The following is a 17755-nucleotide window of genomic DNA, read 5'->3' on the forward strand; positions in this document are numbered from 1 at the left end:
GTGGAGCGTCCAGATATGAATCCATGCTGCAAAGGAATGATATAATTTTTAAAGGAGGATGAATTTATTCAGTGCAATGTTCACTCCAATAATTTAGGTGCTGCGCAAAGGAGAGAAATAAGCGTGTGCTTACTCGCAGCAATTTTTACCCCTGACTTAAAGACGGGAACGACCCGAGCTGTTTTCCATGCCTTTGGGAATGTGTTCGTCTTTAAAGCAGAATTAAAAATACAAGCAATCACTGCGGCAAGCAACGCCCCATATGATTTAGTCAAAGCAGGTGGAATGTCATCAGCACCACACAGAAAAGACGGTTTTAAGCGTTTGATCCTCTTAAAAGCGAATTGCTCAGAAAGCGATACAATTGAGTCCAGGGTAGGGTGAGCTAACTTCGCCACTGTGCCCTTCACCGCACCCAGACCTGAAGCGTAGTGCGAAGGCGCCCGCGACATCTGGAACAGGTTGGCTGTCGCCGCTAAGTGGAGAGCTATATTGTTTGGTGTTGTTGTGTGACTGCTCACGAACGTGTCTCCAGAAAGAGTTTGAATTTTCAGAAGCCTTCACATGTGCTGTATAGATGGAATGATCGGGCTGGTAAAATTTCAATCCTGTGCATGTTCAGACCTATATGCCACTGTTACTGTTCCTTACCCTGTGCCTCCCAGTCTTTAAGCTTTAAATCTGTTTTCAGTTCCACAGAAAACCAGGGAAGAAATTTAGAACGCTTAGCACCTTTTAGTGATATAAAATTTTCCATTTGTTTTTTTTTCCTTGTGCTGCCATCCCCACGGTGCTTCGGTGTCCTATGAGATGTCGAACTGCTCTTGCGGAGATTACTGCTCCTGTGTGGCGACATAGAAACGAATTCAGGACCCACCTTAGAACAAATCGCAAGCTCGCTAAAGGAAATTGCTGCATATATTAAGCTCATCAATGAAAAGCGGCTTGCTGATACAGATAAAGAACTAGATGCCTTAACAAGACTGCAAGAGAAGGTTGACTTGTGGGAAGAGGAAATTGTCAACATGAAGTGCGCCTATGAAAGTTTGGAAAGGAAAGCCGAAGACGAAGAAAATCGCAGTAGGAGATCGAATTTAAATATTTATGGCCTGCCAGAAATTGATGGAGAGACGAATGAAATGCTTGAACAGACAGTGAAAAAAACTGTTGTTCAGGACACTCTCGGCTTCAATCCGGTCACTATCGAACGCATACATCGTCTAGGAAGAGCAGAACGGAACAAGAATAGGCCAGTAATTTTCAAGGTGTTAGATTTCAGGCAGAAATCATCCATACTTAAAGAAGGTTATAAACTGAAAAACACCACCTTCTCAATCGGAGAAGATTTTTTACCTAGAATCAGAGACATTACAAGGAAGCTGTGGAATAGCGCCAAATAAAACCGCGAGAAGAACGATAAAGTATCGCTAGCATTTGAATAACTGTTCATTAAAAATCGAGCCTTCTTCTGACGAAGAAAAGAGTGATAAAGTCCCTCTTCAAAAAAGGAAGGACGAGGTACCACTAAGGCCGCAAACTCGCCAAACTTGTCAGCACGTAAAACTAAAGCGCTAGCCATCTTAAATGTTAACACGAGAAGCGTTCTGAACAAAATAGAAGCTCTCGAATGTCTTCTACTGGAACATGATCCTGATATAGTGGGGGTTACCAAAACATGGCTTTCTCGTGAAATATTTGATGTTGAGCGTGCTCCTCCCAATTATGTCATTATTCGCAAAGAGCGGCCTTCCCCTGGGGGTGGCGTCGCTTTACTCATTAAAAAATTCCTTTAATATGTATGCCTTCCCGTTATAACAGACGCCGAGGCCGTTTTCTGTCGGCTTCATTGTGATGGCACCCCCATATTTGTTCCATGCAATTACCGAAGCCTGTCATCAGGTTACGAGTGCATCACTACAGCTCAAGACTTCATACAATATCTCGCACGCAGCGCTCGTGTGCTGCTAATGGAAGACTTTAACATTCCAGACATTGGTTGGACTACACTTAATCACACATCGGTGGCTGCGGACGCACTGATAGACCTAATGTTGAACTTTAACCTTCGTCAAATTGTATCATCTCCAACGCGCACATGTAACACAACTAAAAATATGCTAGACTTGATACGTATTAGTGAGCACTTTCCGATGAACCAAGCTCGAACTGATGTAGTTGAGGACATGTCTGATGATAGCATACCTAACTGCTTGCTGCCGCTCGGCTTTAGCTTTGCAGATCAATTGACAGCGTGGATCAACTGCAATCGATATTAAAAGGGTACAAGATAACAGTGTGCTAACCCAGTTTGAATTTTTTTTCACAGCTAGTATTTCCGACGTAGCCGGTGTTATTAGGCTACTTTGGCTCAGGCTTAAATCTGCTGTTATCCACTGTATTACTAACTTCACACCAACGAAACTGAGGAAATCAACAGTGCACAAATCTTGAATAACACGTGAAGTGATTCACGCAAAGCGAAGAATAATAAGGTTGCCCAGGGTGGTGACTAATACCAACTGTGAGCTTTCCATTCGGCAGAAACTACACTGCGCAAAAGCAGAGTTCAGACCAGAAAGCAAAAAATGCCATGCAATACTACTTCGGCGTCACCCTTCCCAGTTTTAATAAAAACAATCCTAACATGTCTTGGAGACAGCTTCGCACTAATAATTCCACGGCGTCGCACACGGGTCCCGAGGAAAGAGAGGAAAAAGCTGAAGCATACAACAATTTGTTTTTGCTCAGTTTTCACCACAGAAAACAGTAATATTCCTCCCATTTCATCCTTTGGTCCATCAATCATCGATTGTCTTGAAGTCACAGATGCAGGAACACCCAACTTACTGCTTAACTTCGATCCAAAAATATCCACTGGCCCAGATAATATTGCAAACGAGATCCTTAGAAAATATGTGGAATGGTGTGGTAAGTACCCTGGGCTAATTTTCCGCAAATCACTTACTTTGTCTCAACTACCAGACGACTGGAAAATTGCAAGAATAATACCCATTAACAAATCTGGAGATAAGTCTTCTGTAACAAATTATCGTACGATATCTCTTACTAGCACTTCATGTAAGTTATTCCAACACATTACCCTAAAACACATAACCGTTTTCCTTGAGAAACTAGATTCCCTGTCCCCTAATCAGCATGGATTTCGTAGCCGTTTGTCCACTATTACTCATCTAACAGAGGTAGTTCATGACCTCACACTTACCATCTTTAATCGCGGCCCAATGAACATGATTTTACTTGATTCATCAAAGGCCTTTGATTGCGTATGTCACAGTAAATTAATCGCAAAAATAAGAAGTGTAATCGAAAACGGATTGATTTTTCATGGATAAAAGACTTTTCAACAAATCGCCCACAGTTCGTGCTCTTCGAAGGTGTTAAAGCCGAAACAGTCCCTGTAACTTAAGAGGAAGCATTAGCTCGGGCTCAACTCCGACGCGGCCTATTCAAACACATGTAAAATGCAAAAACGTTTTTATGAAATAACCCCAGGACCGATTTTAATGAAATTTGCTGCATTTGAAAGAGAAAGTTAAGTTCTAGTGACTGTTTGAAGCGGAATTTCGATTTGGGGCCTGAATATTGGTAAAAACACTTCCAAATATTCGACCGTTTGAAAAAAAGAGAAGCACGAAATTTACAAACTAATACCTCCGCATCAAGAACTGATGTCGCAGTTATGTGAACGGCATCCATTAGATCATTCAAAGCGGACAAATTCAATATGTCATTTTACATCTTACGTGAATTTGTTACGTTGGTTACCAGGGTTTTGCTCAAGTTGTATTTCCCTATTATTAAGTTTTTTTATATTCATGTGTAGCATATCAATTTTGTCCGCTTTAGATGTACTATTACATGCACTTCTCAGAATTCTATTATCATTTATCTTTGTTGAGTTACATAGTTGTAAAATTGATTGCGTCGTTTTTTGAAAATTTTCGATTTTCCCCAGTTTTGATAAAAAATTGACGACCTAACTCGAAAATTCGAAACCAACAGTCTTAAGTTTTAAGTTTTTCTTTTAAATGCAACAAACCTTGTCAAATTGGGTGCAGTGGTTGCCGAGAAAAACGAATTCTCCTTTTGCAGGTATTTGGATAGGAGCACCCGAGGTAAAGCTTCCTCGTAAGGAAATCCTCAAGGTCCCGTTCTGAGACCACTATTATTTTTAATGTTTATAAGTTATATTACAGACAACATTGCCTGTAGTATCAAGCGCTCCGCAGACGACAGAATTATTGAAAAGGAAATTCACACCATCACAGACCATCTAAAACTGAATGCTTCCCTTGATAGGTTAGCAGACTGATGCGCTAAGTGGGAAATGTCCATTAATGTAAAGAAATCCGTAACCATTGCAGTAACACGTAAACAGAACCCGTCCAATTCACTTACACTATCAAGGGTAAATCACCAGCGAATGTGGAAGAGCGTAACTATTTAGGCGTTACGTTGACCTCTGACCTCAGATGGGGCACACACGTTGCCAACATTACGGCAGCCGCACTACGCAAGCAATTCTATGTGAAAAGATGTTTAAGAATGGCAACCGCCTCTGCAAAGCAACTAGCATACACTACATTCGCCAGACCAATGTTAGAATATGCTAACATAGTTTGGTTCCCTCATTGCCTAACTACTATAAGGAAATTGAAGTCAGTACAGCGGAAAGCCATAAGATTTGTGTACAACAAGTATAAACGCACGGACTCTCCCACTAACCTTCTGGCTTCTTCTGGTATTAGGGCACTATCCACAAGGGCAAAGCAGGCACATCTCAAGTGTTTCTACTAACTGCTGCATGGCATCTATACGATAGGTGTGTGTAACTATGTCGCAGTTGCACAGTCGCGCCCGACTCGTCATAAGCATAAATACACATTACCTGAATATTCTTTCAACAATGACTCTACTGGGCAATAGTGCTTTCCGCCTGCGATACACGAATGGAATTGGTTAAATCCAGATATCACGGACGCCGAAACTGTGCCCGCTTTCACTGCAAAGTTAGAACATACATCTAATCGCTCGTACTATCGCCATTGCCGCGCACAGTCTCTCATATGAACGCTTGTTCCGTTTTGTTAGGTTCCTGCATGTATACAACGTATTTAGTTTTCTAACATTGGATGGTGATGGGCGATGAAATGTGTGCCGGTTGTCTTGGTAAAAGAGATGCTATTGCACATAATTTTGTTCTTGTACTATCATTTGCTTGTTTCTTTATTCCATTCCCATTTTTCTAACAGATTGAAATCCTGTGCCTGGTTGTGTTCCGCTTTCTTAATTCGATATTATTTCGTGGTGTTTGCACATTGCGCGTGATCAATACGGCGTTGACTCTGTTTGCTTGGCGAACTGATTTTAATCCTTCTTCGTGGTTGTGCTTCAATTCGTGTGCGCAGCGTAAACTCCGCTTGAGAAATTAAAAGACTGAGGTGTTGCTGTGCCCTTTAATCTCCTGCTACAACGTATCGCGAACTGTAATGAAATATGAAGTGGTGGATGAAAGTTATCTGGCTTAACAAGGGGAAAATCGCCACAGGACATGCAAAGCTGCCGCGTCACTAAGGCCTAGGTCTAGTACATTGCCACAAGGGTTCAGCATATTGTTAAATTGTCATGCAGATGTAAAGGATACAAAACCAGCTAACCAGTTGCACTTGGCAGATAAGTAAAATAATGGATTGAAATTTCACCAGTTTGCCATGGAATGCCAGGCGTATTAAAATCACCAATTATGAGTATTTTATGGCTAGCATGGGATGATATAACATTTTCAACAGTGGTTAGAAGAGCCATGTGAATGTCAATATTCATATGAGGCGCAACATAGAAATTACCTACTGATAACCTACTACTACCAGTAGCAAAAAACTCTGCGCAGGTACATTCCATTGCACATTCTAAATCAAGGTGCCGAATGGATGTGAATAATTGATTGATCGCAATCCGGACCCTGCCGCCCTTTGCTTTCGGTGCAGAAGGATCGCGGTCTCGGCAGAAAACTTGATACGTGGGCGGTAAGCATGAACAACTCGATATTTCAGGGCGCAGACAGGTCTCTGTTAATAGTAGTATTTTAATAGTAATATTATTAGTCAATCGTTCATTTATCGTGCCCAGGGGCAACAGTAAGGTCTGAGTGCTGGTGTGAGCATACACTAAAAAACAAACTAATTACAATGTTGAAAAGAAGGTTGTACATACAAGGCCCTAGGTGAATACAAAGGGAAAGGAGAAGGAGAGTTGAACACAATGTGAAACTACTTTAGAAGTGCATAAAGCTAGGAAAACAATAAATACAACGAGCTATAAAAATATCGATATCATGAAAAGCGTTATAATGACGCTGTATTGTGTGGACGGCTGAGTGTTGGGGATGACAGACAGGAACGTGGAAATGTCAATGAATAATTCTTGTTGGGGGGCTAGTTGGTGAATGTTTCCAGAAGAGGGTTCTAGCGCCGAAAAGACAACGCATAGCAAGCGAAACGGGACAGGCGCAGGTCTCGCTTGCTATGTGTTGTCTTTTTCGGCGTTACAACCCTCTTCTGGAAAGAAATGTCAGTGTTCTGTTGCGATCTTGAGCGCAATACAACATATGATAAAACTGAGGAGTGCGGGGTTGGAATGATTGAATGATGCATTTTAAAAGAGATAAAGGTCAGCGCGATTACGTCGGCAGCGAAGTAATGAAATGGACAATAATTCAACAGTGCTAGAACAATGTCGAATGTAAGTAATGACAATGACAATAATTCAACAGTGCTAGAACAATGTCGAATGTCCGTCTTAGCAAAGCGGTGATGTTATATGCTTAGAAACGTTTTTTGGACCCGATCTATAAAGCCACTGTTGGATCTAGAAATGCCAATATAGGCGGTGGACGCTCATTCGAGTTGAGGAAGACAGATTGTTGTGCACAACTTTCAGGACGTCGGAGGAATATCAAATTCCCACGATATCCTGCAAACAGACCCAAGACAGCGCATTGCAACGCGTTTAGTGGGAGCTGAAAGTGTGAGGTTGTACCAAAACGTATACCGATATCATTGATCTTACAGACCTTACACAATGGCACAACTCTATAGAATCAGAGAAGGAAATGCTTCCTGTTATTCATGTCAGATTCCCGACTTCGGCCTTAGAAGAATTCACGGATAGGTTATCTTCGCACCCTTCATAAAAAGGAAGCAAGGCAGACTACGAGATGCGATAGTTATCAACAGTGCGAATTTCTTTAAAAGTTTTGGTGTCATCAGTGTATAGTAGCAATGAAAAATTATGAATAGCGGAAACAACTTCATTAGCAAAAATGGAAATGAGTGGTCCTAATACTGATCCTTGAGGGACGTCACTAATTGCCATGTGAAAAGACGAAGGCTGGCCATTGACGTTAACATAGTATGATCTGTTAGGAAGATAACTGCGCAAGCAATACACAAATGACCAATCAGCACCATACTATAATAATAATAATAATAATAATAATAATAATAATAATAATAATAATAATAATAATAATAATAATTAGAAGAAGAAGAAGAAGAAGAAGAGGAAGAAGAACGGGAGGAGTCTCTGGTGGGCGTCAAGTATGCGACAGGATATTTGTGACAGTGTGACATATATAGCACCGAGAGACGCTCACAATGGACGCAAAGGCAGGCTCCGCACGTGATTCTTTTTAGTAAATGCGCCTTTTCGGGTTGTTTAGCCTTGAAACGCACGTGCTTTCATAAGCTTGTCCTATTCAGACAAAGTTCTGAAAGATGCCTCGGATCAGGTCATTGGCACCGTCGTCGTCTTCTGCAAGTATGAGTGCATTGATCAGCAATCTTAAGAAAGACGAAGAAACACGTACATTGCGAACGATCTACAGAATAATTCTAGCAGCTTTTCATATTTATTGGGCAGGGCCCGTAATAAAAAAAAAACGCATCAGCGATAAAGTTGTCCAAATGAGCAGCTTCCAGGCAGTGGTGATGTGGGACTTTTATATCTGTGAAAGCGCCAGCCAAAGGCAAGGAGCGCTTATGAACGAAAAGCTCTATGACTTTTGGTTCTAAGGTTTCTTTGTGGAAGACTTTGTGTCCCTGCGTTTGATACGTTGACAGAGTCCCTCATACTTGTTTGAGTAAGGCATCGGCCCTTCTGCAATGTCAGTTTCATTTGAGCGTTGTTTTTGTCTACTTGTGCCACAGCTTTACATTCAGTCATGTACGCTAGAGCGTTTGAAGCGCACTGTGCATCCCTGTCCCTGCACTGAAGAAATTACTATTCTTTCGGGTGACAAGGACGCCTTTTACCATTGCTTGATCAGTTCGGTATATCAGTATGTAGGCGAGAACCTTTGGGATGCTGCTCGTTCATGGAACGTTTGCTGAAAAATGTGCGAGTTATTTTGGCATTCTTACTTTTTTTTCCCAATCATACACATTAATTTACATTTTATGAGCCAGGAAATAGAAGACCGCCATCATAATGAGCATGAACACGTCTGTGCTCACTCAGGCATTGCAAAGATGTCAAGATTCGTGATTCTTCTATGCCAGTAACTGAAACATAAGTACCAATAAAAACTTTCAGTAATTTTGTAAATACATTAACGATTTGTATGAAAACATCGAAATTGTAACGTATTCCATGTGAACTTTTTTGCCATTCGCATAACAACCAATCTTGCCTCTCTGCCCCCGCACCCGCAGAGGTATGTTATCGCGATTAATTAACCTAGAACCTCTAGGATGACGAAATTACATGCCACTGGAGCACCATTTATTTTGCCGCATATTTTCGATATAAATAAGTTCACGTTTGCTTCGCTTTCGGCCTAGACTGGAATAGCTACCCGTTTCCTTCATCCTTCATTTAAAAAGAAGATGCGTAGGAACATAGACAACTCGGAAACTGTATCTATAGATAACTAAACGTATGAACTGCCAGTCGTAAATATGTATAGGCCGCTCGCACACATGCCTGTACATGCTGTTGCCACGCATCGGAGGTGCACCTGCGAGCGTTCATTCTAATATAGAGAAAAGGCCTCCCTCACTGCAGGTTCTTGGCAGCACTCGCAGTGCCGACTTGCAATAAGTGCCAGGCTAATGCGTCGGCAGCGATGGCCTCTCGCATTTCACGCCGGTCTACATAACTATATAGTAATTTTCAGCTCGAAGTTATACGAGGCTATACGATTGTGCGGCTACTTGCAGTCATGCACTCAGGTGCCCCTTACATGAGCTGCCTCCGACGAGGATGAGACAGCCGATGATCAAGGTTACAGTGAAGATGGCACTTGCCAGAAGACTTGTAGCCAAGGTTGACATAGACCTGCGGCATATAAGTGCAGTAATGTACCTCTCTTTGCAAGTACAATTACTGAGGTGCCACAACCATCGGCGCCAGTTCCATTGACGAAATCGGATTGAAGACAGAATGAGATGCGTGCCTGAAATTGCATGGCAACGCAGTGGCGGCTTGGACTAGTCGGTATATACTCGATAGGCGAACAGCGCGAAAACACGAAGGACAAGAAGGGGAACACACACCAGCGCTGGTGTATGTTGCCCTTCTTGTCCTTCGGATTTTCGCACTGTTTCCTTGGCGAAAATATGCCTGTCATCCTAGCCTAACCGTGGCAGGGACTACCCACACCACGGCAAGTAGCTGAATGACTGGTCATATCAGGTGGAAACATTTGTACAGTCTCTACAGCTTCCCTCAGCCTTACCGCTATATGTTTTTGCATCTACGTAGTGACTAGCCTTAACTCATCAAAGCGGACAGACAAGAGGTGGCTCAGTTTGGGTACAAGGCTTGTCATTGTCTGGTCTGACACGATAATGTCAAGAATGTTGGTGTCATGACAGTCATTATTATTTCCGGCTGTTGCAGCGTCATAAGTTGCAGCGTCATGTGCGTCATTGAAGAGAGAATGCGCCTCTTGTTCAGAGCCCTAAAATAGCCCGCTCCCCCGACGAAGGCGCTTCCGAGGAGAGACGCGCATTTCGCGGAATTGATAGCTCCGTTTTTATATTTGTTCTCGTCAAAATCGCGTAAACGGCTCAGACCTCAAGACCCGTCAGGGAGGTTGTTAGTTTTTCAAGTCGGTTCTTGCTACCCACTTTATGTTCGAAACATATTTTTTAGTTTAAATGCCCCTATTGCGATGCGCAAATCTGGAATTTTGAGTGAACTGGTTGCATTCGAAAGGCACGTCACGTGTTATTTACTTCTCGTCGTCGGTGACGACACATCAGCAGAGGCGGAATTGGCGTGAATTTTCACAACAGCCGAAGGTGATGATGGGTTTAAACAACTCTCATTTAGTCACGCATTAACATGATTATATAGGCTTCTGAGCTAATCTTTAAAAACAAAGCAGGGCACCCAGTGGGCTACCAAGAGACTTAGGAGTTAGTAACTGCTTTTCTGGACAGTGCCTTTTTTAATTCTCGCACGTCTCTTAACGGCGAGCATAAGTGGGTGCAAAACGAGTAAGGCCTGAGGAAGCATCGAGAAATGGTCAACATGGGTGAATACATATGTTAGTTCAGGGATGTACAGCACCTTTTGCTTACAGTGACACCTACAAATCACACCTTATGTAGCGGAAGTAGACATCACCGACATCAAAGAGAAGATTTATTTGCCCACTTTCACGGGTTCGGCGTAGTTCCTGGCTACTCGGCTCGATTGAGTCGGTCGCTAACTTGGGCGAGGTATGTGTGGATACATACAGAAAGGCTTTATGCGCGCCAAATGAAAGTACCAGCGAACGGGACGATATAGGCCTTGACTGCTAACTGAGCGAGCGCACCTCTGTTCAGCGTAAGAAGAACTTGTCACTTAACACCTTAATATATAAGTACTTCTTGTTGGGCTAGTTGGTATAGCATAGCTACTAGAAGAAGGTCGCTAATTAACATGTACGTAGACAAAGGAGACAAGATGATTGCCATTATGTCTCCTTCGTTTGTGCGCATGGTAATTAGCGCCATTTTTCTAATAATATACTGTCAACTCACAAGCATATCTAAACACGCCGGTGTATCATAGTGGGCACTTTTCAATGGCTAATAAACTTTGTCGCTCGGCCTGGCACGCGCCTGCATGCATCGGAAATTTCATGAACATTATCGATAGTTCTATCCGTTCTCTGTTGTCCGCCAACATTGTCTAATCTGACTGTATGCGCGTGGTGCGAATTGCGAAGTACGTGCATGCGGGCGCAAGCAATTACACTGGAACCTCCGAGGAAACATATGTCGAAGCCGACACACTTGACCCGTAGATCAGATTTTCGACGATCACTGACTGGTCGCTGCGATCGTTGTACTTGAGTGCCACTTTTGTTCGGCGCAAGTTGGCCCAATAAAGAGTTCATTTCCTGATACGCAGATTTTCTGCAGTCTTATTCACCGTCACTACATCGTGACACAAAAATGATTTAACGTAAAATTTGGTTTACTTTATGTTCTTTCGTTACGGCCACCCAGTACGTGATACTGGGTGTGTGCCCTTTTTCTGCCAGTTATACAGAATGGGCATGCTCTACTATGATTTATACATAAAACCTGAATGTATATTGTAGGCTGGCGTATATTTCTCACGCACACAGATGCGATGATAGATTGATGATTTATATTTTATAGATTTATTGATTTACTACTTTTTTTTAACTTCGAATTCAATATGTATCAATGGGGGTGTGCCCGTTCTTGGTCAATTCTGAGATTCGCTATGCCTCGCTGTTACGCAAGTGGTACAGAATCCGTAAATGTTTTTCATATTTCTTGTACTTTCATGTGCATAAACCTGTGACTGTCATACACTCCTCAACAAGAATCGCACATCGCCTTCGTCCTTATAGGATCGTTGCGCACAGCTCTCAAACTGTGTATCCACTTGATTTGGACCTTTTATTTTGGTCTAGCTCGAGAGCTGTGTATAGCGCTCATCCTGTCACCTGTCCTTTTTTTTTACGCTTGAACCGAGTTGTGCTAAAGCAAGACAAGGATATGATGCACCGACCCACCCATTCAGCAATACTTGTTATTATGTACTGCCTAAACATAAATATTACCTGAAAACGTTGTTATGAATTTTTTGGGCATAAACATAAGCGTTTAATGAGATTACAGGTCACATAGCACCAAAGCAAAGAAGATTGTACACGTCGCCCTTAGTTGTAAAGCATTTGTTCTACCGCTACACTCGAGCTTCGCTTCACATAGATTACAGCGTTTTGTCTGCACATTTTCTTAACGTTTCGCTGTACAACCGAGCGATAAACACTCAGTAGTTTATTTTGTGACAAATTACAGGTTTTTTTACCATTGAAGCGCGTCAAATACCCGGTAGCACATACCCAGTGTCCGAAGTTGGCGTCAATAATGTTTACTGAAGAGCGGTACATACACAGCGGCCGACGCGCAGCTACCCTTGTTGCCGGAAAAGCGGCTCATTGAAGAATGGCACATTCAGTCGGCGTAAACCGGGCAACTCAAGTAAAGTCGATGGTTGGTTTCGAGTCCTATTCTGTCAAAAGCATAGAAGCCGGATGCTTTACGCATTAGGCCGTAGATAGCCTAGTCACTCAAGACTGTGAAAAAAGACGGTTGTAGACCTAAGCAGACGGATAGGGAGAAAGGCTGAAACAGTATACCTTAAATGTGTGTGAATTTTTCAGTAATGCTAATCGCCTTTAAACAAGCAGAGCCAAAGCAATCTTGTAGTGTAACCTTGTTTGAATTAGCGAGGTGGCAGTGGTAGCGAATGACATGAACACAGCCTCTTCCCCTGTGACTGTTAGCTGATTGTGTCGTGAGTTCGAAGCTGATGTTTTATGCTTCTCGACAGAAGTATGCTGCTGGAAGATTGCACACAAATAAGTACAGCGCTTCTCCAGAAACGTTTCTAGATACATATGTACTAATATTTCTTATAATATGTGTGTTATAATATGTGTGGGCTCCTGCGTCTTGCGCTCATTTCTACAGAAAGGCCACTCACCCCTTTCATTTTGCACCGACAGAATCGGCAAGCTGCAAGGAACCAGCGGATACCACCTACTTTAAAAGTGAGTGCGTTTTGGTCAAGATTTCGAGCTTTATCTTCACCGACCATCCCGTGCCTTGCTAAGCCTAACGCCGCGCGAGACCCCACAGGCCCGCAGGGAAGAACCGCCGTCGCACGTGCAACAGGCACACGGTGCGCGTGGAAGGAGTTCGACAGCGCTCGCTGCCGCACGTGCGTGGCACGTGCACTGTGAGCCGAAGAGGAGGCTCGGCGCTCGCAGGCGCTGCGGCTGACAAGCAGACTTTGAGATGAGCCAAGAAACACCCGCGACGGACGCGACGTCAAGCGAACGACGAGAAGAAACCAGCGCAATGCATACAGACTCAGCGGAAGAAGCCGACGTCGCGCAATCTTGGACCTACGATAAAAACAGCGGCAGAACCATAGACCTCAACGACCAATGGCTGACATGGGAAAGGAAAGGCAAGAAGGAAATCACGCGCATCAAAGCCCCCGCAGTGACCCAATCCACACAACAGCCAGCCATGCCGCCACCGCCGCGTAAATCCAGAATGCCACCGCTACCATTGGACGACATCAAGATTGTCTACCGCCCACAAGCTGGCCTTGAACTCGCCAAATGGTCACTCGTCGCAGTCACTCACGCAATCGGAAGATCCAGCGGAATATTGCAAAAAGAATTCCATGACAACGTTCGAGTACAAATGCAAAAAGAAGAAAACCTCATCATTGCAAGTACAGCAAACAAGAACTACGCTCAAAACTTAGCCAAGGTCACTAACATACAGCTTAGAGGCAACATCTACAACGTAAAAGCCAACTCTCGTCTACCCGAAGATGTCAGCAAAGGTGTTATCTACGGTATCACGCCTGGGACTTGCAGTGCGGAACTAATGGACGGAATTCGAGTGCCAGCACGCTATACAGTCCTCAACGCCCGCATGCTCGGACAGTCCATGGCGGCGGTCATCTATTTTGAGGGCCCACACGTCCCCTACAACATCATTTATCAGAGCGGCGACTACCGATGCAAGCCCTACCGCAAATCAGTTCAGTATTGCCGAACCTGTGGCAACCTCGGACATCGTCAAGACGTTTGCCCAAAACCAACCCCAAATTTCTGCTACAAATGTGGCAAAACAAACCAACCCCCGAACCATGACTGCCATCCCACGTGCAAGATTTGCGGAGAGGGGCACGAAACCGCTGGGAAAGAATGCAAGAAAAAGCTCAAGCCCAACCCACCGCCTTACCAAGTAAGACAGCAATGGCAAAACAGGATCCAAGAGCGAGACAGTCGATGGAGCTCCAACCGCGATGAATTCCCTGAACTAGGCGCTGCCAATGGATGCGCCGCCAACTCAAGTAATGCCTCCAGTAGCACCGCAACAACTAGCAGACCCACGTCAAGGTCACGATCAAGATCGTGGTCGCGTTCCCGAAAACGCGTGAATTACGCTGAAGTGGCCAGTGCACGCGCCGCCAACTCAAGTAACGCCTGCAGTAGCACCGCAAGAAATAACAGACCCACGTCAAGATCACGATCAAGATCGCGATCGCGTTCCCGAAAACGCCTGAATTACGCTGAAGTGGCCGGCAGCTCAGGCAGTGCCAGCGTCGCATCGGCAGAAGCGGTAGCCGTAAGAGCCCTCGAGAGCAAGCTACAAAATCAACAAAGTCTCATAGACAGACTATTCCAAAGATGCAAAGAATATGAACATGGAAGCAATCAATCATTTACAGCGCTAACCACGGATGCAGTTGATTCCGCTATCGAAGCTAGAGTTCAAAAGCACCTCCAGGCTTTCGAGGACGTCTTCACAAAGAACATCCTTGCCCTGATTGAAAACATCACCAAGCCTGTCGTCGAGAAGATTGCGACCCTTAACACCCAAGTGACCACCCTCGCGAATCAAGTCGCCACTCTCACAAGCCAGGTTACCGGCCTAACAGCCCAGGTCAACAATTTCATAGCACACGCAAAGAACAAATATGTCACCAAGTCCTACCTCGACAGCCTTCTCAACACGACCGAGCAGGGTAGAAAGAAGGCTCGCACGAACAGTCGCAATGCCTCCCGCTCGATCTCAGCCAACCATGATGCTGCCTGTGAAGCTGAAGATCCTCATGATGGCGACACTTAAAACCACAACAAAGAGCCCGCAAAATACTCTGCGCATCTGGCAATGGAACTGTCGATCCTTCCGTCCCCGGTATGCAAACCTACAAGAACTTGTCAAACTGGACTACCCTGATGTAATTGCCCTACAGGAAACCAATACCCACAACGTCCGACTTCAAGGATACATCGCTCATGCACAAAGTCAACGCACAGCCATCCTTACCAAGAAAACTCTCACAACGCAGGAACACGAAATAGAAGACATCCCCATCGAGCACACCCTAGTGGAGATCATACCAGACAGAAAAACGCAGCAAAGTCTCTTTATCGCCAGCATATACAGCCCTCCTCGTGATCAACTTCCGGGATTCGACTACTTTGTCCGTGAACTTAGGAAACGCACGAAAGGCCATCAAGTTGTTATAATGGGAGATTTCAACGCCCCACATACAGCATGGGCTTATCCAAGCACCACGAAGAAGGGAGCGCGAGTGCACGACACTGCTCAACACCACAGGCTAACCCTCTGGAACGACCCATTGCAGGCCACGAGAGTCGGGAACAGTGTCTCCAGGGACACTAGCCCGGACCTTACGTTCACAGCGAACGTCCACTGGGCCGAGTGGAGTCGACTCTCGGAGACGCTCGGAAGCGACCACCACATTATCCAACTTGACATCGCGCACAACCGGAAACCAAACAAGACTGGAGTTGCTCGACTAACAGACTGGAAGTCCTTCAGAGACAACCTCAGCGGCAACACAACAATTGACGACATCGACCATTGGCTCAAGGGCCTTCTCATCACCGCAGAAAACCACACCAACACCATCCAGCTAAGCACCAACACCCCCGCAGTCGACCCGCATCTCCTTCATCTCTGGGAGGCCAAAAGAAGCCTCCTGAAGAGGTGGAAGAGACAAAAGCTCAATAGAAAACTTAAGCAACGAATCGCCCTTCTCACCATACAGGCCCAAGATTACGCGGAGCAACTTAGCAGGCAAAATTGGCACGCCTTTTGTGACAGCATACAAGGGACACTCAGCACCAAGAAAACCTGGCATCTCCTACGCGCTCTCTTAGCTACCGATCGCACCAAAACGCAACAGAGGCAAGATCTACACAGACTGATCCACAATCATGCTGGATCGGAGGATGATCTCCTTCGTGAGCTTCAGCAAAAACTTAGCACCGACAAGCCCACTTCATCAGCCACCCGAAAGGCGTACGGCGGTACACCAAACCCAGATCTCGATCGACCATTCACCCAGGCAGAGCTCCACGCAGCATTAGCCAAACTCACTAGAAACACCAGTCCCGGCAAGGACAGAATAACTAATAAGCTCTTACGCAACCTCCCGCAATCTGCCACTACAGCACTGCTACAGTACTACAACGACTGCTGGGAAAAAGGGGACCTACCAGCAGCCTGGAAGCATTCGGAGGTCACCATGATCCCCAAACCCAACAAACCTCTTCGCATCGAAAACCTACGTCCCATTTCCCTCACATCTTGCGTGGGCAAACTCCTCGAGCACATGGTGCACGACCGGTTAACAACATACCTCGAGGACAACGGACACTTGCCGCACACCATGTTCGGATTCCGGCAGCATCTGTCCACGCAGGACGTACTCCTGCTCCTCAAAGAAGACTTGCTTGATTACCTCGATCACAGACGCAAATCATCAATCCTGGCAATCGACGTAAAGGGCGCATTCGACAACGTGAGCCACGAAGCCATTCTCCGCAACCTCGAAGATACAGGCTGCGGAGCCCGGATCTATAAATATATCAGCAGCTTTTTGACGCACCGAACAGCAACAGTAGGCGTCTGCAACCTCCGCAGCGATAAATTTCGGCTACCCAACAAAGGAACCCCACAAGGATCAGTTATTTCACCCCTCCTTTTCAATATCGCAATGATCAAGCTACCGAAAGAACTGAACGCCATCCCAAACCTATGCCATGCCCTTTACGCCGACGACGTCACACTCTGGACCAAAGCACCTACTACTGGACAACAAGAACGCAATCTACAAGAAGCCGTAGATATTATCGAAAGATACCTCGGAGACTGCGGTCTCCAATGCGCACCTGAAAAGTCGGAGCTTCTTGTCCTGAGAGCACGGACACGAGGAAGACCACCTAACTATATCGAACCCGATCCTAGCGTCTCGCTCAACGGAACCAAGATCCCTACAGTCGACTCTCTTCGCGTACTCGGACTTCACATCCACAAGGACGGATCAGGGGCGGCCACTCTCCCGCGTCTCCAACGCACACTGTCACAAGTTACGCACCTCGTCAAGAGGATCACAAACCAAAGAAGCGGACTCAAGGAGCACGACACGCTTAGCATAATTCAAGCCCTCCTAACTAGCCGTATCACCTACGGAACTCCCTACTTGAAGCTCAAGCCGGCAGAAATAAAAAAACTCAATGTCGTCATTCGAAAGGCAATCAAAGTAGCCTTGACGCTGCCACCCATGGCATCAACGGAGAAACTCCTCCGGCTCGGCGTCCACAATACATGGGAAGAGCTTGTCGAGGCTCATAAGATCA

The 17755-nt window shown here is 45.1% G+C and overlaps 1 protein-coding gene across 3 annotated transcripts in view; it reads right to left on the reverse strand.

The window, feature by feature from the left end:
• Window positions 1-17755, reverse strand: part of LOC135899464 (uncharacterized) — a 146686-nt gene that overhangs the window by 87954 nt on the left and 40977 nt on the right. For 2 of the 3 annotated variants that reach the window (XM_065428732.2, XM_065428733.2), the window contains one exon: window positions 9263-9357. The exons of the other annotated variant lie outside the window; for it this stretch is intronic. In XM_065428732.2, coding sequence (XP_065284804.1) covers window positions 9263-9357 — 95 coding nt within the window. The remainder of the gene's footprint in view (window positions 1-9262; window positions 9358-17755) is intronic. 3 annotated transcript variants of the gene reach the window in all.

The sequence above is a fragment of the Dermacentor albipictus genome, chromosome 6 (assembly GCF_038994185.2).
Source record: "Dermacentor albipictus isolate Rhodes 1998 colony chromosome 6, USDA_Dalb.pri_finalv2, whole genome shotgun sequence".
Lineage (NCBI taxonomy): Eukaryota > Metazoa > Arthropoda > Arachnida > Ixodida > Ixodidae > Dermacentor > Dermacentor albipictus.